Below are 13,620 nucleotides of genomic sequence, written 5' to 3'. Positions count from 1 at the left end.
TTTTTTTTTTTTTTTTTTTTTTTTTTTTTTTTTTTTTTTTTTTTTTGGTCTACTGAATTCAGAAAGAGTACAATTTCGCAGGAACTGAATCTACTTCAACTAGAGCGCTTGGCAAATGTCCCTTACTGATAAATATAGGCAACTAACAATCACACTTGCAACAAGGTGATGGCTTTATGCTAACAATTCTCCTTACTGCTTTAGCTTTAAACTTGATTCTAAACTAACAAAGCAGAAGAATCGACCTTCTTCTGGTTCAACCAAACCAAGTTTTAAGCTCGGCCACCTTCTGATATGGAGCAATTCATGCCTTGCATCATAGCACTGTTGAGAAGCTTCATTCCCTCTTCACTCATTTGCTGAACTTCTGAAGGTGACAAGATTCTGATGCACCGTACGCAGCTAACAAATTCCCTGCAGAACAATCCCCATCACGTTGGTTGCTTCACATGCAATTCAGGAAACAAACATGGGGCTTAAAGAAACAAGATAAGAGAACTTACTCCCAGGGATCATCGCCAATAAGCAGCACGTCGTTCTCATAATCCACATAAACCAGTTTCCATCCTGAGCCTCTTGGGTCATTAAGCAACCCTTCAAGTCCAAACATACACTCTATAGCAGAGCACAGTTCTTCGTAGTTCTTAAAACTTGTCACATCAATAGACCTACCAACTGATCCCGCCTTCTGGACCTGTAATCACATAGCAGCTAGTCATTGGGTTGATATCCATACCATATAGTAGGGAAGATAATTAGTAGAAAACCCACAGATTCCTACCTTGGTGTAAGTTCTCATGGGCGGTACCACTTGTTTCCACGAGCCATTCTGCAGAAGATTGCCTTCATCAAAATCCACATTGCAAGAGGATGTACCACCTGAATTATCATGGAACTCTTGCCTGGAGAAAGCCTGAGAATCTCCCAAACTAGCAGAGGTGATCTGAGACTGAACATCTTGGCTCGAACTGAAGTTCCCAGCCAAGCAATCTGAAGGATGTGGGAAGTCAGCATCTTTGAGTGTGCAATAATCATCAAGAATGGTACTCGAAACAGCAGGATCAACCAAAGTATTTCCACCATTACTGATTTCAAGGTTAGAACAACCATATATCCCACTCTGGTTGTTGCTCTCATCGGAAACATCTCTCGTAACATTCGCATTAGCCATACAGATCAGGTTAGATGCATCAGGATGGGAGAACGAGACGAGATGATTGGTTTGAGAAGAGAACCTTATATTACTAAGTGGGTCCCACATCTCTTGACCTGTAGAGGGTATAGGAAAATTAAGAGCCTCAGAGAACACTGTTGAGGATTCTTGCAATCCCAACATAGAGAGATTCCCTGGTGATCTCATTACACCAGAAAGAGGTAGACAAGTAGGGTTAATCAAGCATCCATCGCCATCCATGGATGAAATCAAACCATTTGAATTGGGAAATTCAGGCTGAGGCGTGTCAATTGGTTGGGGATGTTGGATTAGTGATTCCAGCTGAGGCTGCATGGGCCAGGATGATACGGATTGCAACTGCATGGGGATCTGATTCTGGTTCACAAATGAAAGCTGGTTTACAAGCGTCTGCATATTCACTTCATTACCAGTGAGTTTATCCTCCCCACATTCAACCGGCGGCAATGGATTAGACTGACAGGTTGAAACTTCACGTTCATATTTCGACTTATCTGCCTCAGCTCCAGTAGGAGCTTCACTTTCAATGGCCGCCGAATCCTGTACTTTTCCTGGTTCATTTGCTTTAGGTGATGAATTTGAGATAATGGGATCAGTAGACGGCGAAGGAGCTGGCTGATGATGATTTTGATGCTGAGGAGACGACGATGTAACCTGCTGCTGCTGCATTTTGGGATTGGTTACTGGCTGCATACCCCCCATCATGTCCTGCTGTAAAGTGGTGCCGTGAAGGTTAACCAGTTGAGGCCTCAGTAGCATCTTCATCAGTGGTTCGGAGCATAAAGTTGGCGCATATGAAACATTTTCAGGAACACGAAGCATTGGTCTCTTCACCAGACTTCCCCAATCAGTTTCTCCTGCTAACGTGGAAGAACCCCATTTTTAAAAAACATGTAATTCTGAAAACTAGTATGTTCAGTGGAAGCCGCAGAAAGGATCAAATCTTACCCAAGAACCCACCGTGTAATGGGCGTTTAAGACCCGAAGTCAGAGAAGGAAAAATGAAGAGACTTTCTGGGGTTTCTATGTCCCATGAACTAACCCTGTTCTGCTTGTCGCAGCACCCTGGCTCATCCCACTCCACCTGTGACAAAATTATCAGAGTGGCGGCGGAGAAACATGCCAGTGAATACTCGTAATAAGTAATAGCTCACCTGGAGATTTCGCCACTTGGAACCTGGCCACCTAAGTGGATCTAAGTCGCTAATTCCAACAATTGTTCCCATGTATCTGCGCCAAATATACAATATGGTAAGAAAATCCCAGATCATATATTTTGACAAAACTTATGAACTTGTAATTAAACTCACCGGCGTTTACCGGACTCTTCTGTTTCAAACATCATCCCAAACCTCATGCCTGCAGAAAGCTGAGTTCCGTATACACATTTGCGATACTTGGCTAAGGGAATAACAAACTCTGAAGGACATGCTCTACGGGAAAAAACGCGTAGAAAGTATGACAAAGATGACCAAGAAGTTGGGAAATTCTAAAGGTGAGCCATTTGAAAGTTAATAGAACCTGGGGTTGTAGAAGATTGTGAATGGACTCCGATTAGCAGCAGCATGAGCTGCAGCAGCAAGAACCCCTATGTGCATACTATCAGCAGATAGAACCGATGATGGCAACGTTGATTGTTGCCGGTTAGCACGCCTCACTCCAACGAGCAACTGTGACTTTTCATCCCTACATCATTGTCACAAGACAAATGATTCAAACTTCGTAGCATTGCCAAAAAAAGGTGTCAAAAAGAGGATATCTTACCTGATAAAAAGGACAGAATCGCCAGCTCTAAGCCTCTTGGCCCCGACGAATAGACTCCATCCGGTTGTGAGAAGGTGTCGCTTCGGCTGCCCTATAGATACATAGCAAACCCCCATCAGGGAAACAACATAATCCTCATTCACATTATGAATGGTAGATCATAGTTCGAAAAAACCAATAATGATATCGAACCATACCCCGATATATGTGGCGAAAAGTCCAGGTATTGTCGTGCAAATCACGGACAACGAGCTCTTGAGTTGGTGGTTGCATTGTGTAATCCTGTTTGAAGATTAACCAGAATGGTAATGTTAAGAAAATGGAAGTAAATATTAACAAGAAATGGCATGGACTTGAATCCTTACCAATGGAGGAAAGAGCTTTTCAGCAGCTCTGCGTGGCACTGAAAACCCACCATGAGTGCTGGTGTCACTGGCAGTCAAAGTTTTACAGAAGAACTCGTTTGGATGTTTACTTGGCCGTAGTCCAAAGTCCGGAACTATGAAGACATCTTTTTCCTATTTGAATGTGAAAAAAAGACGTTGGTATAAACAATAATACAAATTCAGAGGTGACCCAGAAGAGCAAAACTAAATAAACATATTCTTACGGAGTTCACCGGTTGAAGACTCATCTGAGCATAGATTTCATCTGAATCTTTATCGGCCTGAAAAGTATGAAGAAAGGGGAAAAAACAATGCATTCTTCAGAATATACATAATATTTCGACGGATGATCCAAAAGGCAGTGCAAGTATGAACAAAAGCACATACATGTAAGGTAACATTATGAACTTGGCACATCAACTGAGAGGGAAGATTAGGATAATTTGGAATCTGTGAGGTTGCTGTTCTCTTGGTAGAAACTGCCACCTGTTATAACAAAACAAATGCAGTATGTTCATGGCAAGCTGAAAAGGGATTCACATAAGAAGATGAAGAACGAGAAAGGGAAAGAATTGGTAGGTACCTGTTCACTATGTCCCTGAGGAAAGTAATAAACAAGACTGCCCATATGGGGCAAGGAAACAAGCGGACCAGCACAAGCGTGCCATAGCTCGGAGTTTATAGCCTTCCGGGCCCCTGCAACCCAAACAAATGGAGAATTTTTCAATTAAAAAATGCATGGCCGGAATAGAAAACAATTCCGTTAGGAAAGGAAGAAGAAACAAACCAGTTTGATCTTGCATTTCCTTCAACAATTTCATGTCGTCGAGAAGGTTAGGCTGTGGGGCGTTACTAATGAACCCCCCTATTGTTTTGAGCTTCTCATCCACAGAGCCCATAAAGAAGAACGAAGCGTGGATTGTTCACATCCTCAGTAAAGAGAAGATGGAAGAAATGTGAAGAATTGAGGGTGGCGCTTATTGGTGGAGTCCATGACTAGGACAGTGATAGAGAAGAAGAAGAAGAAAACAAGAGAGAAGGCATGAGTCAAAAAAGCAAGAAGAGGGAAGGAACAAAAACTGAAAAATGGTAAGAGTCTGCAAAATCTGGTAGGTGGGGGCTTGTAGAGCTGAAAGGGGTGTGTTGGAATCAAAAGCACGGGAATCGAAGAGCATGGATTGAGGCGTATTATCAACTGGGTGTGCTTGTTTTTACGTTGAGCAGACACCGACCTCTCGATGGAAACCTCTGCTTCCTCTTCCCCACAGTTCACAGTAGGAACTAAGAATTCATGGGCTATTAAATTAACCCAGAACTTAACAACTTTTATTTAGAGTAAATGGGTTGAAATCCTAATCCTGGGCTCACACCCGTAAAAGGGCATTCCCTTGCAGCTTTAAACTGTGATGAGAAGCAAATGAAAAGGGGAAAAAAGAAGGAAAAAATAAAGAGAAAACAGAGAAAGGCTATGAGAACACGAAAACAGTAGAGAAAGGGTATTGGGAAGGAAGATTGTCCTTGGGAAAAAAACGAGAATCTGATTGGTGGAGAGGAGGAATGTAAGAGAGGCGCACTTTAGCCACGTGGATTGCCAGGATTTGAAAAACCCTTTGGATCTTCGTCTTCCTCCTCGGTTCCAACCCTCCGTTTATTTTTAATCACAAAATAAAGAGAAAAGGAATGGAATGGAAGGAGAATGAGAAAGTAAAGAAGGTGGAATTTAATTGGAGGCGGGTAAAGCTTGACCTTAGCTTCCTCGCGCGTGCCACTGGCGACAAAATAGCAGGAGGCGCAGGAGGGTGGAGGGGTGATGAAAGCGACACGTGGCTTCTTGTGAATGGACTGTCTCCTTGCTTCTGCCTTTCCCACACTGTTTAATTCTACAGCTTTTGTGTACATCCTACCCTACTGCCCCACTCCATCTCATCATTCTTTTTCTTTTTTTAATAAAAATAATTAATATGTAAACCAGGTAATTAAGACAAAAGGGCGTGATTATGTTGATAATAATAACAATAACAATAATAATAATATTTGTGTGTTTGGAAAGGGAGTTTCCATGATTGATGGGTCATGCCATGTATATGATAAGCCATGATGTATTCAGGAAGCACGGTTTCTCCACTGTGTGTCCCTTGGTGGTAGACGCATCATAACCCCTTACCCATCCCTTTGCTATTTTCTCTTATTTTATTTCTTTTTCATTTATCAATTTTAATAATTGACATTTATTTTATTAGAATTAGAGGAAGAATAGGTTGGAGAATTGTGAAGAATTGAGGAGTCAAAGGAATAGAGAGCAAAGAATTGAAGCAGTGAAGTGTGTAGGCATTCCAGGGGACAATCAAAACACACCTCCATTTTGTCTCTAAGCGACCACTTTTTTCTTTTTTTCTTTTTTTCTTTTTTTTTCTTGTTCTTAATTAACATATATATAAAAAAGGCATCCCTCTTTCCACTGATTTATTTATTTATTTATTTATTTTGTTTCACGGTACAATTTAAAATGATTCTTCTTTTTTCAGGGTTGTGAATTGGTCAAAAAGATAATGGATTTTTGTTTTTTGAGTGAAGTGCATAAGTTGACAAATAATAAATATTTGGATTTGGTTTTAGGTGACGTGGAATTAAATATTATTCTAATTACAATAAAGAAAAAGAAAATGAAAAAAGAAAAAGCCTCTTTATTTACGCATATACTCGATTGCCAATCCAATCCATTCACAAAATCTATAAGCATGCAATTTTTTATTCTTTTATATTCCTCCTCCTCAATCATTGCTCCCTCGCACCACTCCATCTTGGGCCGATTCTAAACACGCCTTCAGGCCCAGGCCCAAACTACGGAGCCCATTAAACTCGGCCCTTTTCTTCATAATAGATACGGAGTTGGGCCTGTCGTCCATTATGTTATGGACTAGGGCTTCATGGGGTCACATACGCTCGATTGTGTTTCTTCTCGCTGCTTTTACCTTGCTTCGAGCTTATTCTTCTTCTTCTCCTCCTTCTTTCGCTCGCCGTTTCAATGGAGGGGCTTAAGGTTTCCGACGCCAATTTGGTTATCTACGTTCACCCGTCCAAAAGTAAGAAGGTTTCGCAAGCGGTGCTCCGAGAGCTCGGCGCTATGCTTCTGAAGTAAGTCCAACTTCTTTCAGCCTCTCAACGAATTGAAGTCACCATATTTTCCAGTTATTCATACTGTTACTTTGTTCCTATTAATATCTGATCATGGTAGAGTTAGACTAGTACAAACCTGATTTTAGCCTCGATTTAACTTGCAACTACAGAGGTTGATTTCATTCTCCCGCGTTTTTTTACTTGTTCGCGTGCTATTCTGTGTTGCGAACTCATAATGTAAGTTCTTCTACTTTTAAATACTGTGACTTTTTAGATTTTAGGAAACAGTTTATTTATTCGGGAATATTGGATGTTTTTCATTCTTTCTGAACTCAAGGCACGAAGTTTAGAATTCTCGTAACTGTAATTGATGCTTCTTTTGCTCCATTTGATTAGCATTCAAGTTCGTTTATGTGTTACATATCTATGAACTTGTATCATTAACTGCATCTTTTTGGCAGATTTGACGAAAGGTTTGAAGGTGTCCTACTGGCTTATGAGGCCAATATTATTGATAAAAGTGCGAAGATTCTATCTGGAGTGCATCCATATTTTGGTGTGACAATAAAGGCAAAGCTATTACTTTTCTCTCCGAAGCCGAACATGCTTTTAGGTTGGTTTTCTATGACCCTTATTAGTATGTGGAGGAGTATTGATTGCTTTCATTTGAATTTTTCATTGCATTATGATGGTAGACATAGTCAATTACCAACAGGAGGCAATTTTTTTAATCTTCATCGCGATGCTTTACTGATAGTTTTGTTATTGCTTCAGAGGGAAAGGTGGTGAAGCTTAGGCAAGAATCAATCCATGTTATTGTCTTGGGTTTTGCTTCTGCTGTAATAACCGATGAAGACATTCGCAATGAATTCAAGCATAGAACAGTAAGTTTTGTGCATTATACTTGAGCATTTATACCTTTCGGTATGTTCTTTTTTATATAAGGTAGTTTTTATTATCTTGCCCTGATTGTATTATGCATTGATTTTGATATAGAAACATGGAGAAGAAATGTTTGTCAGCAGAGCTAACAAGCACCATGTGATAAAGGTTGGGACAATGGTACGATTTTTGGTGAAGAGGTAAGATTTTTCCCTATAAATACACTTGTGCTGTAGCATTTTAGTTTAAGGTTATTCTTTGGAGCTTAAATCCAAATAATCAGGGCCGGAACACCAAGCTCATATCTGATGAATAGCCTGCCATTCTTATTCATATTTGCTGATTCTTTTTGTTCTTCTTCAGTAATCTAAATATCTTGATGATGTAAAATAACGAAGGACTAATTCTTGCAGTTTTGATGAGGAAATATTGCACATCTCTGGATCTCTAGTTCCATCTCACACAGGGAGCATCCATTGCTTGGAGAAAAATTCAGTTGAAGGTTCAGTAACTAGGTAAATGGCAGATACTGAATTCCGGGAGCTTTTGACCTTTAATTAATCCCAAAATCTAATGATGTTTGTGACTAAATTTTGTAGGAGTAGAAAGAAGACGAGAGATAACGACAGAGAATCATTGTTGCAAGATAGTGTTGCCACTGATGTAAATGCACTTCTCTTGAACAATGACCATCAATCTAAAACCAAAAAACAAAAAACTAGCAGAATATCTTGAAGATTGCTAATTGTCATACAACATAGATCGTTTTTGTATCAGGTAATTTTTTCTATCTCAGTATGACAGACAATTAATCGCTTGCTCTTATTCCATGCCTAAAAGAAGCTTACATTAGCCAGAAATTTACCTGAACAGCATATTTGAATTCGATTGCATTTAGGGTGATGATGATTCAAATCAGAGATCCTCGTTGTTTTCCCATTGCAAGATATGCTTGGGAAAGAGATGCACCTTTCACTTGGGAATATCTGACGTGACATCACATTATATCAGGGTGTAGATAAATGCAGTTTCCCATCTTTGTAATTGTCTTCTAAGTAGCCCAAATCCTTGTTTTATGGGCTTTAGCTCTAGTAGACATTAGTGAGCAAATGATTTTTGTTTAGTCCAATGTGCATTAGGTAAGGATAGGGGGAGGACAGATGTTATCAACCTAGACTTCCCTAAAAAACTGTGAGTTTTTGATATTATATTTCTTAGTTTCATTCAGAATCAGACACACCACAAAAAACAACACCACAACCAGACCGTTTGTTTGTCAATCATTATAAGGAGGATATGATTTGGGTTTTGCAAGTACATTCTATTTGCACCGTTGACTTATATGATTGCCACTATATCCCTCGTTTATATATATAAAGCTGCAAATATAATTCAGCATTATAAGGTATGGGGTGCACTGTCCAATCCAACCCGCTGCTGAATGGTATGAATCAGAAGAAGGGAATCGAGTCTCAGAAATGGGTGAACCGGGTTCAACTCCCATGTGAATGTGTGATCTATGTTTGTAGTTTAATCGCATAAATCCAAAGACAGCCATATGACAGTTTCTTTTTTCTTTCTTTTTTTTTTGGGGATGAGAACCGGATTTGTATCATGGTATCATTAACTATGAACTAGGAAGCACAAAAACCCTTGAATCCAACCAAGCTTCAGTTCAAAAAATTAGTGTCTTTTCCTCTTTACATCGTTTAATGTTACATTTGACCGTCTGTGGAGTTGGAATCTGTGTTCGGTTTTCAGAATTTCGACCCCCTGCTCTGCTCTGCTCTCTGCTCTGATGTCTCTTTCTAAGATCTTCAAAATATATGCAGCGAAGATATATTAATAAATTCAATTCCAGAAATGATTGAACAGAACTTCTGCACGTTCTTGAAGTTCAAATTTTCTCATTTATGGAACCTACAAACTGAGTCTCATCTTCCTAGAAGCAATAAAAAAAATCATCTCAACTTGAAGTCGTATAGCATAAAAGCTTAAATGATTGAAATGGGGCTTAAGAAGACCAAGTCTTATTCAAAGATATTATGAGGTCGGTTATGGAAATCTTATAGTTGGTGAATTTGAATGCGATATTCAACTGAACCCTTCTTTCTATGCTGGCTGGCTGGTTGGCTTCTATTTCAGTGGCTAATTATAAAGTTAAATAAACTCCAAGTATCCAAATCTAATGGACTACCTTCCCAATCATTATCAATCATATGATGCCCTTTCAAAAGCCTAATGATATGGTTGCTAAAATAATTGAGGAATTGACTGAATCCACAACCAACCCCAATCTTCATTCCTGGGTGATTTTTGCAAGTCCGTGATTGAAAAAGATGGAGCATTGTTTGGCGATTTTGATAATCAAGTTTGAGCTTTGATTCATAAGACAAGTGGCGACACAGAGAGAGAGAGAGATAGAAGGACGATGAGCTGTGGCATCCACAGGTAGCGATGCCGGCCACATAACGTGGTGTAGTTTATTTGAACAAATTTATAGCTTCTTGTCGTATTGTGTTGAAGAAGAAGCTAAAAGAACTCCAAAGATTTGATTTAATTTTGAGTACACTCAATGAAAAGGAAAAAGGGTGGATGATTGAGTGACATGGGGCGGCGTATTCTGGATGGAAGGCTCGAAATTCGGAACCATCCATTCATGTTATGGCCTCTCTCTGCTACTACGGATTCCTTGGAAATCACCAACTCCCAATTTGCGGAATGGGCTGACAGACCAAAGTAGATACACACATACAATACTTTTACAAATCCGAGCGTAAAATATATATAGCCTTAAATTATGGTTCAATACTATTTATTATAGATAAATATATTATACTTAACTTTCTTTTATAATTTATTAGAACAAATCGCTGATTAGTCAGCACAAAACAGACACAAATTACGATGAAAATAGAATACAAAATGAAGATAAACCGTCGAGTCGATTCTGAGGCCGTTAGCCGCTGAAGTTAAAATAAAAATATTTTTTAAAAAAACCGCACGTAAATGGAAGGAAAACGACAGCGTTTTGATATATTATAAATGCATGTGCCAGCTAGGGGAATATTACAGTGAGGTGGGAATATTTAAATATATAATAATAAATATAAAATTATTATAAATAGTATAAAATGATGGTATTGGTAGTGGATGAAAAAGGGTTGATTAGATGCCTTTACGACAACAACCAAACCAATTCTACTCTCAACTCTCTATAACTACGTACACCCAAACGACATGTCGGATTTTTTATTTTTATTTTTATTTACTTACTTTTTATTCCAATAATCCCAGCTACAACACCTGATGACGTAATATATTTTTTGCCACGTCATATATATGCATTTATTTAATTAATTAGAAATATCTGTCATTATCACCAAGAAGTGGGCCGTAATCCGTATACGGAGGAGATGCTGCAAAACTACGGTCATTCTCATATTTATTATTCCATTTACTAAGTCCAAACAAATTAAAGATAATTATTACTTAAATTTCACATCATTCCATTAAATCAACTCCAAATTCAATAACTTTAATTTATAAAAAATTGATTTGAATCTCAAATTCAAATTACATTGATGTGAGGTCCCATTTATAGACACTACACGCTCACCATATTCATCCAAATTTAGCCGCACAAACGTGTACTGTGATAGCTACTCGTCTATTCACGTCCTTATAATAACATCACTTTAGCAGTCAAATGAGATATGGATCCAATTTGTGTGCTCAAAACATCCCATGTTCATAAAATTTAAATTTAGATGAATCTTAATTTATTCCCGTGAAAAGTTGGGTATCTTTAACCGAGAACATACCGTCATTTGGGTAAAAAAGGTAATTATGATTTACGTTATATATTTGGAAATTTGTTTAACATGAAAACAAATTGAAATTAAACATTAATAAGAATATAGATAAAACAAATCTTATATACAGAAAGAGAGAATGAAAAATCTTAATTTTTATCATTTTATTTTCTGGGGGATGCACCGTGGGGGAATGGGAAGCTGATTGAACGTGGGTGTGGGGACCACCACTTTTTGACATCTATTGACCTTCTTAGTTTCCATCTTATATAAGCAGAATTGTGGAATTTATTGAAATGGGTAGGGGCTAAATGGGGAAGAGACGATGTTTTTTTTTTTAAAAAAAAAAAATTTGAGATGGGGCATAGCTGCACATGGGGAGTGTCAGAAATTAGGAGAGTACTAAATTATTTAATTGCTTTTTTGACCAATAAAATATTATATCACCATCGCTTTATTTATTTATTTGGAAATTAGAAAGAAATATTCATAAGGACAACCCCAAACCCAACCAACCACTTTTCTATAAATCAATGAATAATGAAGCCTTTATTTTCTTGTTTAAAAACTCCTTTATTTGAAATATAAAGAAAATAGGAATCTAATTTGCTGAACAGAAGAAAGATGAAAAGATGTGACTAAAAATGAAGGGAGGAAGACATGTGGTAGGTTTGAATAATAACTACTTTCACTTCGTGCGCCTAAAGCAAAACAAAAATGCACGGACATTCCACAAAAATCTTTCACAATTTCATTTTCCCAACCACTCGAGACTAGTATAGTGACCTATTAGGTCACAAAAGATATTTAGAATGTCGGGGGTCATTACATATCGAATCTAAATCCTGTTATTAGTCGATCAAATAAGGTATACCAATAGCTTATTAGACATCACTCTTTCATCCTCAACTCGACACAAAAAAATACGCGTATAAATATATATATATATATATATATGTGGGGCCGGAGTAATTAAGAAAGAAAAGCGGGGGTATTTTTGTCAAGCGGATGTCTATATAAACTTCCGCCATCGCCATTTCCAAAACTCCCCAACTCCCAAACACATCCTACAAATCTTACCTTCAACTTCAACGTGCACTTCCATTTCTCTCCGATCAAGGAATGACGGCTGGACTCGGAAAATGCAGCAAAATCCGACACATTGTCAGGCTCCGACAAATGCTCCGACGGTGGCGCAACAAGGCACGAATATCCGCCAATCGTATCCCCTCGGACGTACCTGCCGGACACGTGGCCGTTTGCGTTGGAACGAGCTGTCGACGGTTCGTCGTCCGGGCAACCTACTTGAACCACCCGGTTTTCAAGAAGCTTTTAGTCGAAGCAGAAGAGGAATACGGGTTTAGCAATTCAGGTCCCTTGGCAATCCCTTGCGACGAATCGGTTTTCGAAGAAGTGATCCGGTTCATCTCTAGATCCGAACCACCCAACTCGGGGCGGTTCGTGAAATTGGACGATTATCAGAGTTACTGCCATATCGGAATCAGAAACAGAGTCGATTTCTGGCCGGAATCTCGGCCTTTGCTTCATGGGTTGGCCGAGAAATCCATCTGGTAAAAAAAATCCGTCTGAATCAAATATAATGTGGGGTTTTTTTTTTTTCTTTCCATTTTTTGCCCCCCACATCCCACTTGCCACGTAAACGTAGCAAGAGGATTAAGGAGGGGTTTTCCGGAAGAACAAAAAAAAAAACAGTGTAATGTAATAATTTGTGCTCCGGAGAAGGGCTGTGGAGATGGCAAAACTGGCGGAGACATGATTCCACCGTCGTCGTCCCGAACCCAAATCGGAACAAGGAAGAACAGCTACATCAAATGTTGGTTATTCAGGGAGAGGGAGGGCTACTTTTGTAAATTAATCGATTTATTTGAACAAATTATCCAATGCCAATTTTTAAATTCCAATTTCTCTCTATTGGTCAATTATAGTTAACATTTATTTATTTATTTATGTTTAAAATTTGGGTGTTCAGTTCTTATTACACGACATGTCCTTGTCTCATACTATAATCCATCTCAGACATTGCTCGTGCACTTTTCCTGTCCTGTAATGTTTTCAGGCCTACCTTCCCCAAATTAACTCCCAATTTTTATTTGCTCAAAAATTATTCATATATAAACAAGCATCTGGGTTCTATTTAAAAATTAATAATTAAGAAGAAGAAAAAATGTAAAACAAAATAGAAGGAATCTTAGTATAAAATAAAATATGATGCCGTGATGTCCATAATTAATCTCGAGTGGGTTATCGCAAGCCCCGTATTACTATTTGGTACCATAATTATGTACTAACCACTAACCACCCTAAATAAAACAAAACGCATGATTATATTGGGAACCTCATCATTTGTAACGCCTCAGATCCACTGTTAGCATACATTATCCTCTTTGGGCTTCCTCTTTCGAGCTTCCCCTCAAAGCTTTACAACACGTTTGCTAGGAAAAAG

General features: G+C 38.6%; 3 protein-coding genes across 7 annotated transcripts; 2 read left to right on the top strand and 1 right to left on the bottom strand.

The window, feature by feature from the left end:
- Positions 1 to 43: 43 nt before the first annotated feature.
- On the bottom strand, positions 44 to 4,988 carry LOC111445969 (auxin response factor 5-like). Of its 3 annotated transcripts, none has more exons than XM_023084549.1 (14): positions 4,130 to 4,988; positions 3,926 to 4,038; positions 3,730 to 3,828; positions 3,567 to 3,623; positions 3,322 to 3,474; positions 3,154 to 3,238; positions 2,957 to 3,047; positions 2,714 to 2,878; positions 2,503 to 2,625; positions 2,347 to 2,422; positions 2,141 to 2,276; positions 782 to 2,052; positions 504 to 694; positions 44 to 414 (listed from the first exon to the last, which is right to left on the bottom strand). In XM_023084549.1, exons 1-14 carry the CDS (start codon positions 4,239 to 4,241, stop codon positions 273 to 275), a joined length of 2,814 nt encoding a protein of 937 aa, XP_022940317.1. In that variant the 5' UTR covers positions 4,242 to 4,988; the 3' UTR covers positions 44 to 272. The 3 variants fall into 3 exon arrangements, with proteins under 3 accessions (XP_022940317.1, XP_022940318.1, XP_022940319.1); XM_023084550.1 differs by having other exon boundaries at positions 782 to 2,049; positions 4,130 to 4,987; XM_023084551.1 differs by having other exon boundaries at positions 782 to 2,049; positions 2,153 to 2,276; positions 4,130 to 4,987.
- A 1,318-nt stretch (positions 4,989 to 6,306) lies between these two features.
- LOC111445794 lies at positions 6,307 to 8,679 on the top strand. Of its 3 annotated transcripts, none has more exons than XM_023084276.1 (7): positions 6,307 to 6,477; positions 6,921 to 7,072; positions 7,234 to 7,343; positions 7,456 to 7,541; positions 7,755 to 7,855; positions 7,937 to 8,118; positions 8,288 to 8,679. In XM_023084276.1, exons 1-6 carry the CDS (start codon positions 6,368 to 6,370, stop codon positions 8,074 to 8,076), a joined length of 699 nt encoding a protein of 232 aa, XP_022940044.1. In that variant the 5' UTR covers positions 6,307 to 6,367; the 3' UTR covers positions 8,077 to 8,118; positions 8,288 to 8,679. The 3 variants fall into 3 exon arrangements, with proteins under 3 accessions (XP_022940044.1, XP_022940045.1, XP_022940043.1); XM_023084277.1 differs by having other exon boundaries at positions 7,755 to 7,856; positions 7,941 to 8,118; positions 8,240 to 8,658; XM_023084275.1 differs by having other exon boundaries at positions 6,308 to 6,477; positions 8,240 to 8,658.
- Positions 8,680 to 12,217: 3,538 nt separating this feature from the next.
- LOC111446557 (auxin-induced protein 6B-like) lies at positions 12,218 to 13,115 on the top strand. Its single transcript, XM_023085413.1, has one exon. It carries the CDS (start codon positions 12,279 to 12,281, stop codon positions 12,729 to 12,731), a length of 453 nt encoding a protein of 150 aa, XP_022941181.1. The 5' UTR covers positions 12,218 to 12,278; the 3' UTR covers positions 12,732 to 13,115.
- The last annotated feature ends 505 nt before the right edge of the window (positions 13,116 to 13,620 follow it).

Source organism: Cucurbita moschata, unplaced genomic scaffold (assembly GCF_002738365.1).
Source record: "Cucurbita moschata cultivar Rifu unplaced genomic scaffold, Cmos_1.0 Cmo_Scf00008, whole genome shotgun sequence".
Taxonomy (NCBI): domain Eukaryota; kingdom Viridiplantae; phylum Streptophyta; class Magnoliopsida; order Cucurbitales; family Cucurbitaceae; genus Cucurbita; species Cucurbita moschata.
This window is presented reverse-complemented; position numbering and strand designations above follow the sequence as displayed.